Source organism: Pleurodeles waltl, chromosome 7, assembly GCF_031143425.1.
Source record: "Pleurodeles waltl isolate 20211129_DDA chromosome 7, aPleWal1.hap1.20221129, whole genome shotgun sequence".
NCBI classification, from domain to species: domain Eukaryota; kingdom Metazoa; phylum Chordata; class Amphibia; order Caudata; family Salamandridae; genus Pleurodeles; species Pleurodeles waltl.
In genome coordinates, this window is record NC_090446.1 from 1,258,433,911 (window position 1) to 1,258,451,951 (window position 18,041).

An 18,041-nucleotide genomic window follows, 5' to 3' on the forward strand; every position below is an offset into this window, starting at 1 on the left:
TTCAAATGGATTGTCAACAAACAAGTTTAAATCATGGTCATCCATCACAGGCTTGAAAACCATTGGTTGCGAAAAAACATTAAAATCAGATGTTTGTAGGCTGTCAGAAAACTAAAATTGCCATCAAAGTCACTGAGCTGAGTGGTCGCCAGACAGTCCAACAAGAAATGAAGATTGAACTCAGTACATCCTCAATGATCATGGATAGTAGCAAATAAATATTTCCTTTAAAGATCTATACACCACCAAGCCCCCTGTTAACCCTCTGATTTCAGCTGATGATCTCAAAACAGAGCATATGCTGAAATGCATACTTACACTGAGTGGCACCCATTTCAACCCACAGTGCAGCCACTGTTTACCACAGCTTCTGAATTTGACAGTATTTCTTTAATGCACACGTTTATTGGTAGATGTATATTGTTTATTGAGTTGATAGCCTTTATGAACATATCCCTTATGTGGTGTCAATTATTTGACAACTAGTCAAAGTGAAATTGTATAACCTTTGCACATATGCCACTTGTGTTTGGAAATCTGCAGCACCTATGTGTGGTGCCCTCAGTTCCTGCCTTCCATTTCCCTGCTGCTGAATGTAAAATATCCTAACTGGTGTGAAGGATGTTTTCAATTAAAAAAAGGATATCAAGGTAGGAATTATTCATTATCTTTCTCCTGGTATTGCTCAACAGCCCCAGTGGAACATTAGCACCACCAGTCATAGTCCTCAAACACCATACACCATACAGACACTTCATCTTTCTTCACGTGAAAATTATACCATTTCACCTCCCCCAATTTGTAGTCTTGTTTGAGAATTGTATTCCTGATCTATATAGCCATAACAGCCCAACATTGTTAGTACCATAATCAAATACAATACCACCACAATTAAATTAATAACAGGCATACTTTGCCTTACTTCAAAGGCACTTAGTGATTTCTGTGTTGGGTCCGGAGACCTCTGTATCATCATGTATGGGGTAATCCTTGCCTCTGTGTCTGTAATAGAGTTCAAACTTTCTTTCAAAATAGCTATGTTTTTTACAATCTGTGTCAGGGCCTGACACAAGGATTATGCACATTGAAACCTTACTGATCACATCACTGGTTCGCAATAGAATTTCTTAAAAGTTGAATTCTTAAAAGTTGACTCAGACTTACATTTAATTAGGAGCGGCTCCTCCATGAGGGCGTAGGAGCGTTGCACCTTGCCAGCAGCGGCAGTTGCAAAACCTTTTACAAGGAAACGATAACAAACAGTGTTTGTTATTGTTTCTTTGTAAAGGGGCGGGCCACGGGGGTGACGAGTGTGAGTGCTCAGCACTCCCCTCAGAGCGCATGTGTGTTTGGCTGGCGTCTCGAGCTGGCCAAACACATGTGCACAGGGCTCTCTCCAGCCCAGCAACACAGACTCCCAGCCAATCCTGACTCTGCTTTAAGCAGCATCAGGTTTGGCCGCAGGGCAGGCTGGGAGCCTGTGCCTGCAGCCAGCAGAGGAGTGGGTGCTGCACAGCAGTGTGTACAAGTACGTTTTTTTGTTTTTTTAAAATTGTGTTAATATTTGCTCCCCCCCATTCCCCCTTGCCCCCCCACGCGTGCCACCCCACCCACTACCATCAACACCCACAAGCCGCAACTGCATTTAAGATATCTTCTAAGTGAACCATCCTTTAGACAAAGCTATGGGTGCCATAGCCTTTGTTACTGGGTGCGCCCTAAACATAGATATGTCAATACCTGCCTCACTCATAACCCAACTAACCCATCTCGTTATTGTTAGAGATGAGGCTGGCTTTTAGGACATCTTGATTACAATCAACAGTTGCCTGATGCCCCAACTCCTCTGTCATGGATTTGTTAACCCTTATGCACCTTACCATACACAGCTTTATCTGATAGGGAAAAACTGTGTAAGTCTTGTCGTTATTGATAATGGTAGCAACATATATCCCATACTGCAAAAAAGCATCCATCATCACTGCCAGCATATCCGACCGATAGCAAATAGGTCTGTTTGGCATTGTCCCCATTTGTGCATAGTCTTCCACCACAGGTCAGGGTCCAGTTTCTATGCATTGAAATTCTTCAAATGTCTGGAGATACAATCCACTATAGATTGATTTTCCCTGCCAAACACTCAACTGAGATCTTTGTCCAAGGAAAATGACCAGACGTCCTTTGCCAAGTCTGCCAAAGCCAGCATCCTTGTTACTCTGATTTATGTATCAAACGGCCGATAGCTTGTCCATTTTCAGCAGAAACTTGTCAGGCATTGCACTGTAAATGATTTTTGATGTGTGACTGCTTTTCCTTTTCTTACTACAGATGTCCTGTGGTAAATTTTCCCAGCCTGAAAGGCTTGCATCCCATTGCTCTACAGGATCCTGCACTGATCTGAAGGTGGCATTGCCGTTATAGGCCTCCATGTGATCCGGCACCATTGTCTTTCCATCCTGCGCTCTGTTATCAGCACTGGCACCAAATAGGTCAATTTCTTCCTTAGGTGAAAGGCATTCACCCATTGCAGGGCTCAGGAGAAATCATCTTGATAGATTATGCCAAAAGGTCCACTATTCTTCCTGGATGCTTTAGAAAGGTTTGATTCTTTGTTAAGGTCTTACTCAAATCTCTCTGTATGAGTGCCATCTTCCTTTATGGATGTTTTAGTGTCTGTTGGACGAGTCTACCTGGGTCTTCCTTGGGTAATCAAGTGTATCCCAAGAAGACTATGGGTTTACATGGTACGAATACTTCTTTCTGATAAATTGGTGATGAATTCCAGCTCCTGAGCAGGTACATTGTTATGAAACAAAAGGGCCATATTTATACTTTTCGACGCACAACTGCGCCAACGCAGTTGTGCATCAAAAAATGTAACGCTGGCTAACGCCATTCTGAAGCGCCATGCGGGCGCCGTATTTATTCAATGACGTTAGCCGGCGTTAGCCGGCGCTGCGGAGTGATGTGCGTAAAAAAAAAAAAGACACACACCAGGCAGCGCCGGCGTAGGGGAAAATGGAGTTTGGGCGTCTAAAAATGGGGCAAGTCAGGCTGAGGCAAAATTATCGCCTCAACCCGATTTGCGCCATTTGTTTTTGACACCCAGACGCCATTAACATGACTCCTGTCATAGCAAAGACAGGAGTCATGCCCCCTTGCCCAATGGCCATGCCCAGGGGACTTATGTCCCCTGGGCATGGTCATTGGGCATAGTGGCATGTAGGGGGGCACAAATCAGGCCCCCCTATGCCACAAAAAATAAGAAAAAAAATATACTTACCAGCACTTAGCTTAAGTTCCCAGTGGTGGGTCCCTCCATCTATGGGCGTCCTCCTGGGGTGGGCAAGGGTGGCAGGGGGTGTCCCTGGGGGCATGGGAGGGCACCTGTGGGCTCATTCCGAGCAGGCGTTAAAAAATGACGCTAACGCGGCTAGACGTAATTTTTTAAGGCCCACCACTCCCGTGCGTCATTTTTGCACGGGAGTGTAAATACGCCGCACAGGCCTGGGAGTAATTTTTTAGATGGGAACGCCTACCTTGCATATAATTAACGCAAGGTAGGTGTCCACGCTAAAAAATGACGCAAACTCCATGAACTTTGGCGCTAGACGCGTCTAACGGCAAAGTATAAATATGGAGTTCGTTTTGCGTCGAATTTGCGTAAAAAAAACTACGCAAATCCGGCGCAAACAGAGTATAAATATGGCCCAAAGTCTTTCTGTAGTTGTGCCCTCTCCCGATTGATCAGTAAGATATCTTCTAGATATACTGTTAGCCCTGCACTCCTGGACCATAGAAGGTCCATGACGGGCCTCAGCTCCTTGGTCAAGCACCAAAGAATGGAGGAAAGTCCAAAAAGAAGCCATGCAAACTTGCACACATGTTGCCTCTATATAAACTGTAGACCCACAATGCGGGCCACATCCTTGACCCCCATCTACATAGCCAGCAACAAAACCTTCTTCTCCCACTCCTCGAAACTCACTTGGACCGACCACCGCCTGGTACATTTCATCATAGAATACGAACCTGAACCCATGACCACTCCTCCACCACCCTCCCATCTGCAGATGGAGGAAAATCACAGTAACACAATGGAGAAAGTCCCTCTATGCAAACAGACCCACGCTCTCAAACAACCCTGACCTAAATGCCCACAAACTAACTGAAAGGCTCCTCAACTATTCCAACGAAGTATCCTTTGTCACAAGCTCCACCACTCGAAGATCCAGTAATCCTGCAACATGGTTCACCCCAGAACTCTGCACTCACAAAAGAGACAGGAAAGTACTGAAAAGAGGATGGGGTGCCAGCAAAAACCATATAGACTGCACAATCTTCAAGGAAGTGCTGAAAAACTACCACCTCCGAATCAAGGAAACTACAAAGACTGCCCTCCTCAAGCACTTCAATGAAAGCCCTAACTGCCTAAAGGAACTTTTTAAGGTCATCAAAGAGTTCTAATGCCTGGCTGCTCACGAAAACGTGATTTAACCATCCCAGACCCTCTGCGAATCACTGGTTGAGTACTTCCACAACAAGATCACAGCAATCTACTGTACATTTTCTCACCAACCCACCAAAGTCGAACACCTACTCACCTCAGAAGAAAAAACCCACAGCCACATGATTATGGACTGGACACCCCTTTCCACTCAGGAAACAGCAGACATCATTGGATCCACCCACTCCTGGTCGCCCAGTGACCCCTGCCCCCACCACATCTTCAACATGGGACAGAAGGAGATCAGCCAAGTCCTCACCCCCATCAGAACAGCTACAACCCCTGAAGTTTGGAAACAAGCTGAAGTCAAACCACTCTTCAAAAAACCTACAGCAGACCCCTGTAAACTTAATACTTACCGACTCATCTCACTGCTCCCATTTCCAGCAAAAATCCTGAAAAAAGCCATTAACAAACAACTCTCTGAACATCTACAAACATACAACCTCCTGGACACCTCACAATGTGGCTTCCACTCCAACTACAGCACCGAGACCACAATAATCACAGCAACAGAGGACATAAGGTCCCTCCATGACCAAGGAGAGAAGGTGGCCCTTATACTACTTGACCTCTCCACCGCTTTCAACACCATCAGCCACTACACCTTCATCTCAAGACTACACCACATTGGAACCAGAAACAACGCTCTCAATGGGTCCACCTCTTCCAGATAACCTGCCTCCCTCCTTTCACCTCAGAACCCACAGACTTCATATGCAGAGTCGCCACCTAACTTGTTCAACATCTACATAACACCATTGGCAGAGAACTTGTGCTCCTGCAGTGTCAACATCACCTCATACGCTAATGACACTCAGCTCATCCACTCCCTAGCTGAAAGACATGCCCCACCTGGAGACCACGCCTCCCCCAGTGAAAACTTCAGCAAAGCTATGTGCCACATAGCCGACTGGTTACGAGGCAACAGTCTCAAGCTGAACACAGATCATCTTTGGGAACCACCCCTCACCTCGGGATGACTCATGGTGGCCCGCAGCTCTAGAACAACCCCCAATCCCGACAGAACACGCCTGTAATCTAAGTAACATCACAAACAGCAAGCTCACCTTCAGGAAACAAGTAAACACTGTGGCATCATCCCACTTCCACCAACTCTGCATGCTTCGCAAGATATTCAAATGTATCCAAGCAGAATCCAGAAAGGCAGTAACTCAGGCCACTGTCATCAGCAGACTGGACTACGAAAACTGACTATACTTGTGACTCCCCACATAACTCCTCCACAGACTCCAGACCACACAGAACTTATCCAGAAGAACCCACATCCCCCTCTACCTCAGGAAACATTTCTGGCTGCCTGTACACAAGAGATGCAAGTTCAAGGTCTTCACCTTTGCCTTCAAAGCCCTCTACAGCATCGAACTCAACCTCATCAACCACCATCCTCGCCCAAATCTCAAGAATCTGTTGAACGCAAAGTAGAGGACTTGCTTTCTCCTACATCGCCACCAAGAACTGGAATGATCTACCCACATACCTATGTATCACACCCACCCTTGCTGATTTCAGGAAAAAGCTCAAGATGTGGCTCTTCGAGAAATAACCTTACCAGGTTGCAGCCACAACACTCAGCGCCTGGATACCCCCTGGAGCGATAAGCTGCACTCTATAAATCTATTTGGATTTGGAAATCTGCTGTTGAGTGTGAAAAATGGTATTGTGCGATATGCATCCTTCAGATCCAATGTTACTTTTCAGTCATTTGGTAATATGATGTCTCTGAGAACATTAATTTCTTCCATGTTACAGTTACAGCCTTTTTTTACCTCCTTTAGTTTTATCACTTATGGTTTTCTTCTTAACTAGGAATATGGTCCTCAGAAACCCCTTTGGGTGTAAATCAACTGGTGCTATTGCTCCCTTGTCCCGCAGAGACTCTACTTCTTGTTCTATACGACTGAAATAACCTGCTGTACCCAGACGTCCTCAGTGTGTCCCTCCATTTGTGTAGGGACTAGCTCAGCCCTACCCTCACTTTTGGTTGGAAAAAGGCGGTAGTCCTTACCTGAGTGTCCTCCTGGTGTATTATTTGTGTTCCTCTGTTGCTGCCCCCTCTGCTGGTACCCATGATCGGGAAGAACCCTAAAGCCTTTGTTTGTCTTACTATTGGAATGGCTTTTTACCCTGCTACCTGGAGAGGCTGAGGAGTGATGACAGCCAGTGAACCCACCCCCCATGCCTTTACCAGTCGCAATGAAAACCTTCAGCCAAATACCCCCTTCATTTAATGCTGCACCTCTAACAACAATGACAAAGGGGTCACAATCTTACTTAGGGCCTGATTTAGAGTTTGACGGATGGGGTTACTCCTTCACAAATGTGACCGATATCCCATCTGCCGTATCAAAATCCCATTAAATCCTATAGAAATTGTAATATTGTGAACAGGGTATCCATCACATTTGTGACTGAGTAACCCATTTGCCAAACTCTAAATCAGGCCCATAGCTCCTTATTAAAGAGTTCCTAAAACAGACCATCCTTGGGCCTACCTCTGCTGGTAGCCATCTCTCTCAGATTCAGGTTGAACTTTAATAGGAGAAAACACTCTTCCACTGGATAGTTCACATTTTATATTTCTGAGGAAACATACTGCCTTGTGGCTGAGATTAGTTCAAACACTGCATCCAACACTTTTAGGTATACTTTTGTGTGTTGCCCTAAGTGGGATGGGTATGCCCAAATGAGGGTCCTGCGCACAGTGTGTCACTGAAATCAAGTTATATCTGGCTGATGAGTCCTGACTAGAGTGAAACCAGTCCAAAGTTGCTTCTGTTTCACTTAAGGGAGGGCCTGGTCTGGCTGTAGGGCTGGAATGTTCCCATTGGAAGAGGCTAAAGACTTATTTGGACATGGCTGGGTACAGAATGAGGTCGGTTGGTGTGCAAATGTTTGATTGAATGGAATGTAGCCCATTTTTTTTCAGTGACTGATATCGATTTAGGCATTCTATTCATCACTTTGTGTGCACTTTAGTGTTTTGCCCGACCTGACAAAGTGTTAAGAGATATCAAGATGCCAGTTTTTCTGGCCTCTTCATCCATATAAAGAATTTTAATTAGAACCTTCACAATATCCAGACATTTGTTCTGTCATGCTGTTCAGGACCTCTCCAAAATGTAGTTATGATATTGCCATTTTCCCATCAGTGTCAGTGGATAATGTCACCTTACTCTCAAGAACGGCCTTGGACCACCTTATCCAGGAGCTTTTTGTTCTGCTCTGCTGGTCCTCCTTCACTTCAGTGGACCACCCTGCAGACCTCAGATGAAATATATCTTTGACATCTTACATGCCAGGTGGATGTTTGGGACCAACTTCCAGTCTCAATGCTCTACTGGGGTGCAGGTCCTTACCTAAGTCCTAACCCTGGTCAGGCTCTACTGACTCCTCTCCATCATACAGACCACCTCGTCACTAGGACTGTTCATCATTTCTGGAGTGTACTCACAGGATTCTCTTGCTCCACAAAATCTGAAGGTGCTTGCCCACCTTTTTAAAAACGCTTGCGTAAGTCTTTCAAAAGTAGAAAGAGAAGTGTAAATTATTACTGTCTTGACTTGGCCTTACCAAAGGCCCTCCAAATGTCCTGGGGTTCTATGTGCCAAGAGGGCCCTTTACCTTTCCTCAATGGTGACATCAAATTGTGATTTCTGGCCAATGGTAGAATTTGCCTGCCCAGGAGCTCCAGCGCGTTAGAGACATCCTCTATAGTGATGTGTAAATGGCATCTACAACACTTCATCTCCATCTAATCAAAGGAAGAGCTTACTTATCCTCCTGCACCTCCTCACCTATGTCCTCCCTATATGCTCTTTTTATAGTGTTGAGGAGTTATGTGAGGCATTAGTATACTGGCAAGATCAGTGATATGGCCAGTATTTCACCACAGCCAACCTTAGACGTTATCCCTGGCCCTCAAATAAACCCACATACAATTGGATAAGTTGGGCTTGATCACAAGCACAGCTCATGTAAAAGTAATTGAAATGCCCCTCTGATCGGAACGCCACTCTGTGTCCCGCACACAGACTGTCATTAACAGTCGGGCACAATCCCTACACTACAGCAACTTCTTGAGCTGTCCTGGAAGAGAATACCAGCAAGATGTACACTGACCCCAGTAGTGCTGGTTCTGCCTGCATATTGACTTTTACTATGTATTGTTGCAGATATGCATGTTGAGTATCTAAGACTCCCGTAGGACCGAACGTGCTGGCACCCAGCCCTGACTCTGGGCTCACTAAGCCATATGATCCATAGGCATCCAAATCCCTCTACTGTGACAAAGCCTACCCCAAGTTTAAACATGCGCTGCAACAGTTTCCCCACAGTCATTAAAAAAATTTGACTGCTGGAAAAATATTACGTTTGTATTGTTTAAGGTATTTTGGAGTGCAGGAGGAAATGTAAATGACAATGATTTGAAATTGGAAACAATGCAGAGGAAATTCTCAGTTTTAGTATTTGGTATTTTAAATAATTTGGAATGACATGAATACCAGCTAGTTCCTTCTCACGGACTGCCTGGCAAAGGGAATGGCATGGTAAAGAAAGACAAAATAACCATTGCTGATAAGGTTCATTCTGAACTTTGTAATGCTGGACACTTAATTGCAAGCCAAAAGACAAACACTGCCCATTTATCTAACACCTCTCAAACCCTGGTGAACAATAGGCTCACCCCACTTTCCTCTAGCAGGCCCTTTTATAATTCACTGTTAAAGCAACCCAGAAGGTAGTATTGCAGGAATGGGGGACCAATTCAATCTCCACACAACGATGTCATTCATCCCCACTCTGATATCCACACCCTATGTCTTGATCCTATTAAGAGTGTCCACCTTGAATTCATCACAAAGGGAATCTGGTGGAGAGTCTAAAAATAAAGTGGTAAATTGGGTCTCACAAAGGACTTGCATGGTGGATCTATTGTCTAAAGAAATATAATGGTCAGAAGAGTCAGTTGGATATGTACTCTGTGGATGTCACAGGATGGCACTGTGTAATAATCAATTCAATACATCCCCCAGTGGAATGTGTAGTGTCCAGGTTCCAACATACAAACTATGGGAGTAACATTAAAGAAGTCCCTTTGGGTCACTCTTCTAGACCTGCTTGTCCCCCACTTTTATCAAGGTAATGCAATTCCTACACCAAAGCAGCATGGTATGGCCAGCGATCCCAGTGAACAATTGTTTTGCCCCTTAATCCTCTTTGGAGGAAATGGACTGCCAGAAATACTTTATCTGGTTAATTAAAAGCAAAAAAGCACAAACAAACAGAAAACAATACAAAATTGAGTCCCAATCACAGTACAAAATACAAATATCACATTAAATAATCTAAAGCAATCAACCTAATGCAGATACTTATCACCCAAAAGCGCACACAGTCAACATCTTATACATTCTGGGGGGCTCTACACCACAATTGGACAGGGGATTCCTTGCTCAACAACATCTTAATTCTGAGAGCACCGGCTAAAAGAAATTCTGCCCCCTCGGCAAAGGTAGTATAAAACGCTGCCACAATCACATAAATTATCACAAAACGTAATAAAATGCATAGTGTGTTGCTGCAAAACGTTATCGCAAGGGCCCATCTCGTCCACCCTTCCCCGCCACTCAGGATCACTGGGATCCAATACAATAGGTTTAATATAAACATTGTCAGTAAAAAGCGATTGTGAGGTATTGTGACCATAGATAAGAAGGGCTCAAGAGATGACCATGTTTTTAATATGATATCGGTCCATAATGAGGGTTTACTTAGTTCCTTTGCCTCTTTTTCTGACCTTCTAAGTGAGAGGAAATGTTTCTTTTTACCCAGATCAGATCTCTCTTTAGCATGCCCTTTGGATTTTCATATAATTCGGGGTGCCCCACGCTGGCCCAACCTCCCTAATATACCAAAGCCATGCAATCTGAGTAGCCGTGCCAGAGACATTCTATCACTCACAATTGTCCAGTTAAGGCTATATAGCGTGAGGCTAGTCCCAGCAGCGCAGGAGTCTTTTGTTCCTGAGAGAGAGGGACTACAAGTCCCAAGTGCACCAGGAACTTGGAGGTGGCCTCTGCATCGTTCGGCATCCCTGGCTTCACCTGCTGCATTTTCTGCTCTATATAGCGTATGGACCATCCCCACAGCACAAGAGTCTTCTGTGCCTGGGAGAGAGGGACTACGAGTCCCAAGTTCACTGGGGGCTTGGAGACAGACCCTGCATCATTCGGCATCACTGATTTTAACTGCTGCCTTTCTGCACTATATAGTGTAAGGACAGTCTCTGCGCTGGGCCACCCCTCTTTCATCTGCTTTCCAATAGCTCACCATGGGTAAGCGCAAGTCAACCTGCATCCATGAGACAGACCTGGATGTTTCCAAAGCACCTTGTAAACATGCCTCCATTATGTCGCACCTCACTTCTGCAGTGGGGCCATTGACCAATAAAATTCAAAGAGAAGAAGAAAAACTGGGGCTCGGGATGGATAAAAGTTCAAACTCTCCTGGTCATCAGGATAAGACTAAGCAACTGGGGTTAAAGGAAGGGTATGCTTCATTACCTGCGAACTCGGAACAGACGGTTTTATTGAGTGGTGAAATTCCACCAGCAAAGCTTCCCCTACAGCTACTACTTCCCTCCCTTACACTTGTGAACCTGTACCAACTGCGACAAAAAAGTAAAAAGAAGGGTCCGAAAATGAAATGTATCTCAGATACAATCCCTTTCGGCTCGCACATGAACAATGACATTGTAAAGATCCATCAGCACTTTCCCATAATACTAATTCTTTAGGTGCAGTGTACTTGAAACACAGCTGAGGGCTGCTTTGGAACCCTTGTTTCACATTTTCCAGGATAATATTACAACGTAATTTTTTTTTTTAGGGTTTTGGAGTTTTTTTTTAGCAAAGTTGGGTGTTATTGAATGCTATGTTAGTGACCTGATAAAAGCCAATAATGAGTGGGGGTTGTCGTTGAATGTGGATCAATGTGCCCAAGGAGACTGTAATGCTAGGGTTAGCACAACATCCCATTCAACGTGTCTATGGGGCACTGATGTGGCACCCATTAGTATTGAAGATGAGTCTGGAAAGCCTAGACCTGTGGATCTCACCAGCACACTGATGTTACAAGGGAGTGGGGTAAAGAGTTCCATCCCACAAGCTCCAAAGCACCCTACTGGTGGCACTAAGCAGTTTAAAAAGTAATGACCTGAGGGTGGGAGTAGTTCCCAGGAGAACAGCAGGTATCCTGTCATGTGCTCTGTTAAATTAAATCTCCCAACTGAATCTACCCTGCTGGTAGTTATTTGGCCAGGGTTCCTCCCTTGGCGGTGGGTTCAGTAGAAACTACAGTTGATCTTTTACGTAAAGATAAAGTCTGGCGTGATACTTTTTTGAGGTATGGTCAGCAGGCGCCAGGTTGAATTCCAAATTTGTCAAGCAACATCTGAGCAAAGTCATTGGAGGAACAAAACTTAGAGCCAAAGGGAGGGTTTGACTGCTACTGCCCAGAGGCACCCAGGAATCTAATTAAGCAGCTGCATAGTTACCTAAAGGATCGGGTAGCTATTCAAAATAGTAAAACACAATACAAACTGGTTATTAGAGCAAGAAAAAAGGACTTACAAGAAACAACGTGGGCAAGTTTAGTACAAGCTGCTGAAATTATAGATAACACACTGTTTTGAAAGACTATTAATATTCAATTTCTTAAAGACAGCCCTGCCCTGAATCTTGAGAACTCAATCCCACCAGAAGTTTAGGTGAACCATTTTTCCTAGATCGTTACACTCTCTGTGGATCTAGATCATTAAGGTAAATTGTCAATGGCTATAACTCAAATTGATATTACCCTCAATAAAGAAGAGGTACAGAGATCACTAGCAAAATCCACACTGGGAAAAGCACCCGGACGGATGGAGTCCATATTGATGTGTATACGTATTTCCTGACCTTTATGCCCCTTTGCCTACATTTGTGTGTAATGTCGTTGGGCCGGGCAGAGTACCACATAATTGGCCCTAATCCCTAATCATTCCAATGTTAGAACAGGGGTCTAAACAAGATCTGAAATGTTAGACCCATTTCACTGCTCTATTCCTCAGCAAAATTTCTAGGAAGGGTCATACTTTGAAAGATTAAGGGGGTCATTCTGAGTTTGGCGGGCGGCGGTTGCCGCCCGCCAAACTACCGCCGTCGAAAGACCGCTCCGCGGTCAAAAGACCGCGGGGGCCATTTCGACTTTCCTGCTGGGCCGGCGGGCGACCGCCAAAAGAGCGCCCGCCGGCCCAGCGGGAAAGGCCCTGCAACAATGAAGCCGGCTCCGAATGGAGCCGACGGTGTTGCAGGGGTGCGACGGGTGCAGTTGCACCCGTCGCGATTTTCACTGTCTGCAAAGCAGACAGTGAAAATCCTGCTGGGGCCCTGTTAGGGGGCCCCACGACACCCGTTCCCGCCATCCTGTTTCTGGCGGTGAAAACCGCCAGAAACAGGCTGGCGGGGAGGGGGGCGGAATCCCCCAGGGGGGAGGATTCTCCCAGCCAGGGCTAATCCGGCGGGAAACCGCCGGACCCGGCTGGGCGACCGCGGCTCGGAATAGCATAGGAAGCACCGCCAGCCTGTTGGCGGTGCTTCCGTGGTCGTCGACCCTGGCGGTCGATGACCGCCAGGGTCGGAATGACCCCCTAAATGCCTAGGGAGAGGAAAACAACATTCTATCGCGAGCTCAATACTATATTAGGAGGGACTTAGGGACCGTGGAACAATGCCTTCATTTACACTTCCTAATAGGGAAGTATATGAAGGCAAGAGCAGGTAACTTATATATATGTTTAATGGACCTAAGCAGCGCCTTCGACTCGGTGCATCATAAAAAAACTATGGAGATGCATGTCTACACTAGCGGCCCCAAAAGAGATCATCTTACTGCTTGCCTACTTGTACATCAATCTAACGGCAAGAGTACAGTATGGAATGCAGGGGGAGTTGACCAGACCACTTAAGATACGCAGAGGGGTAAGACATGGGTGCATTTTGGCCCCTTTCCTCTTTCTAATTTATATTAATAGCAATGATGAGGGCTGCAGTCATTTGGTCTTGATAGGTGCTCAAGAGCAACCAAACTTGGGGATAAGATCAAAAGCACTCTAAAATTATACACATTACACTTTACTCATCAAGGCCTACAGTGTGATCTTAGGCGGGTTGATAATTTGTACCACAGATTCCTTTTGACAAGATTCCACTTCTCCATTATGCATCATCTGGTAGCCTTCTGGACGGGAGCAAAGTGGGCACATAATGATGTAAAATGCCCATGTGATAATATTTCAACTCAATCAACTATTGATGCAAGTTTTTTTTGTAAAGTTTATCATGAATGCAGGAAAAAAAATGTAAAGCCTCTATTTTAACCGAAGGTTTGTATAATTATCAAAAAGCATACCACTTTTTGTTGGACATGGATGACATTAAGGTTAGGTTGGTCGTAGCAAAATTCTTATAAACATAACAAGAATAAGGAAAGGATTGCAGGATTATTGATAGCAGTTTAATACCATTATGAACAGCCTACTTTTTTCCAGTGCTGTGTACCTTAGATTCTTTAACATGTAATCATTTGCTAAGACCGGGACGGATGTCCCCTTATTGTATGTACTTTAACTTTTAGTAATATGCACTTTAGTCTTCATTTTTAAGAACAAAATTAATTGTTAAGATCGAGAAAGATGATTTACTGCTGTTTGCACTTTAACCAGAATTTCTATTTGAGAAAATTAAATTCCTTCAAGAATGGGATGCAGCTGCAGGCTTCTCGTTGGTGGGACTCCAAGTCTCAGGACTCCAAGTCTCATGAGTCGCCGTTTCCCACTGCACAAGCACTACAAAGCTCCCTGAGATCTCCCGCATCACAGGGTGCAGCTCCAGCTTCACACTGGTGGGACTCCAAACCCCAGGACTCACAGGCCCAAGGAGGAGGGGCTGTGACTTAACGTTTCCCTCTGCCACAAGTGCTACAAAGTGCCCTGAGATCTCCCACTGCGGGTAATGAAGCTCTAGGTGCAGGCTTCACGTTGGTGGGACTCCATTTTCCCAGGACACTCAGGCCCAAGGAGGATGGACGGTGATTCACCGTCTCCCATTAGCACAAGCACTACAAAGCAGCCTGAGATCTCCTACAATGTGGGATGCAGCTCCAGGTGCAGGCTTCACGTCGGTAGGATTCCAAGTTCCAAGACACTCAGGCCCAGGTTGAAGGGGACATGACTCACTGTTTCCTGCTGCCACAAGTGCTACAAAGTGCCCTGAGATCACCTGTGGTGGGGTAACTACCCAGGCAAAGCCTAGGACAGGCCTGTCCTGTCCCCGTCAGCAACAGGAAGAGGTGGGGCAGGGCCACCCCCCCTTGTTTTTTCCTTTTGATACTTCATCCTCCACTTTGTATCATGATTATCTCTTCCTCCTTACCAGGCACTTTTTTTCCAACGCAGCCTCCTTCAGTGCTTTTTAAATTAATTCTGCTACATCTTTTTGCAAGAGTAGTAATCAGGCACGCATCATCTTTTGACACTGGTGGAAACTCTGCTTCTGAATCCCAGCCCTTCCCTTACATGTTTGTGTAACAGAGAGTGGAGACAATGGGGGGAGTGGTTCTTTCTGTGACCCACTTGTATTGTCACAGACCTGGAATGGAGGGAAGACCAGTCTTTGAGTTTATTCTCAGGCCTCTGTACATCTGAAGCCACCTTCTTGTCGTGGGTGGTCAAGTTTGATGTAACTGCTGCTCTCATTTCCAGGTATTATTATTTGTGTACGAGTGTTTGCTGTTACTTCTCAGTTCTAAAATGGGAAAAATGAAGGCACCGGAAGGGGTTCCAGCATCCTCAAAAGCAAAAAAGTCCCTATCCTCTGCAGCTGGTAACTATGTAATGGACATAATTGATAACTTACTATCCAAATGCGAGGACATCATTGATCTAAACCCCTCCTCTTGCAGTAATGTTACCAATCTCACCATAGCTGCACCCACCATGTGTATACCCTAAAAGTTTTGCAAACCCTAGGTGTTTTGGATTATTGTTGGGGGAGGAATGTATTGTGCCCTGTGAGTCTGGAGTCTTAGAGAAGCCCCTGTCTACATGTAATAAAGCAGCAATCAAGTATCAAAACTGCGTCTCAATTCTCATGTTGATGCGACCAGTGTTATGAGCTTATAGTATTACTCAATCCATTGTTGTATGATGGGTGTAGTTGGGAACCTAAGAGAGCAGGTCACAGCTTTGAAAAAGGCAATGGAGAGCTATGAAGAGAAGGAACATGGGATACAAAACACAAAATCCTGTTAAAAGTACTGCTTTAGGTGGTGGTGGTAAAAATGTGGGAAACCAATTGAGCAGCAGCAATCTGGGTTCAACTATTTGCTGCATACTGTCACCACCCAACAGCCTCTCCTGGGAAATAACACCCAATCTATCCATATTCTTTCCAACCCTCTTATCCATCAAAGTAACAGCTCTAGACATACTGGACAACAGTTTGTTTTCCCCAGGGTGGGGCCCCATAAGAGGGAGTTAAATCAGGGACTTGAGTGGCAACCAAGAGCCATAAGCTTATTTGCCCCCCTTTGGAGAGCTTCCATATGGCATTACCTAGAGGTATGTTATGAAATAGGTTTTCCATTCCTAAGCAGACACGTTATCATCAGACCTTAATCTACCTTACCCAGATCCCCAAATTGACAGTGGGCACCAGGGAAGACCGTTATTCACCATCAACAAAGTAACACATTGGTTGCAAGAAGTTCGCCATTGCTATTCCATATTTAGAAGCGACACAGTGGGTGTAGAAAGGCTTCTAGCCCCGATGAACAATTTGACAAGGTGAAGGTTTGCTTCTCTCATTGGAACATATTTGATGGTCTTATGGACATAGACCCAAGATTTATCCTCTTTAAGAATGTGCGTAGGCCAATATTTTTGCTGCACTGCCCTACGCCAATTTGATAGGCAGAAATGCGCCATATTTACAAGATACAGTGCATTTCTGTCTTTTCCCCCTGCACTGGTGCACAGTTTGCTGCCTATGCCAGTACTATGGTGCCTAGTTTGCATGCATGATTGTTTTTGTGGAGGAAGTGGCACCTTCATGCACCAAAATAATCCATGGAGGCATTTTCCTCTTTCTATGTGTGCTGCAGAATGCAGCACACATAGAAGGAGGAAAGAATTCAGAGAAATAAAGATTTCTCCTTGTTGTACCTCCCCTGGGGCGGCGTAAGTTTTGCCTCATTCCCAGGTTTACAGTCCCTTGTAAATCTGGGAATGCATCAAAACAATGGGTTTTGCCTGGGAAATCCCACTGCAGCGCCCATGGAACGCCCCCCTGATGCAGTGTAAGGCAACACAATGACTTGTGCTGCGTTTTCTTACACCATATCTACAAGGTCATGAAAAGCCACGCAAAGTGATTTTGCATGGCCTTGTAGAAATGATTCTGCACTATGCACTAAAAAAAGTGACATACTTGCAGCCTCTGTATTTTTATTATGATGAAATGTGCCCCTGTATTTTTATTTTGATGAAATATTTTAAGATCCTGGGCTTTTCTGGTTTATCAGTGATTTAAACTGAATAAAGTTTATTCTGATTCTGACAAAATGAGATTAATGATGGTATTGGTCTTTAAAGTTGTTCTATATTTTAAAACAATACATTTTATTATTGCCCAGTTAACAATAAGAATCTCTTACATGGTCAGTTGTCATCCTAAGAATATAGGATTGATTTTGTGCTTGGTGACTAAATATGTACATCCCTCATATGTAGGATACTTAATGACATTCCTTTCCATAGGGCATCAATCTGTCGGGTGGTCAGAAGCAGAGAGTGAGCCTCGCTCGGGCTGTGTTCAGCGACTCTGATATCTACCTATTAGATGACCCATTGTCTGCCGTTGATGCCCATGTAGCCAAACACATTTTTGACAAAGTTATTGGACCAGAAGGTGTTCTAAAGGACAAGGTAAGTGTTGTTATTGTTTTCACCACGCCTGTAAATAGTAGTTGACAGCACATTTTTTCAGAGGGGCTCATCCCACTCTTACTAATTTAGTGCTGAGAGTTATCCAAATCAGTTCACTTTTCTATACAGCCAATTAGCATAAAAACAAGCATTTCTGCAGCGAATAGGATGAGCCTTGGCAAGTGTGTAATATTTTTGGAAGCATAGGAAAATGAAAATTAAAAGAGAAATTATACAGGCAATATTATACATGGGATTTTATTTAGTGAGCGGAGCTAGCTTTCTCTCTCCCAGACAGGTTTTAGTGAAAAATTGTATAAATTATTCAAGTTGTTTTAACACCGTTATACATATCGTTTTTGCTAAAGGAATGAGGAGCAATAATTTGAATTGCCATGACTTAGGAAAACCATTATGATGTTTGTAGTTAACAAGTGCCTGCTAGTCACATTAAAGATCAGTTAATGAGTAAACATCAAATACATA

At 44.5% G+C, this 18,041-nt stretch overlaps 1 protein-coding gene across 1 annotated transcript in view; it reads left to right on the forward strand.

Moving 5' to 3' along the window:
- ABCC3 (ATP binding cassette subfamily C member 3) overlaps positions 1-18,041 on the forward strand; it is a 691,699-nt gene that overhangs the window by 419,883 nt on the left and 253,775 nt on the right. Inside the window, exon 18 of the mRNA XM_069200423.1 lies at positions 17,388-17,555. Within this exon, the coding sequence (XP_069056524.1) occupies positions 17,388-17,555 (168 nt within the window). The remainder of the gene's footprint in view (positions 1-17,387; positions 17,556-18,041) is intronic.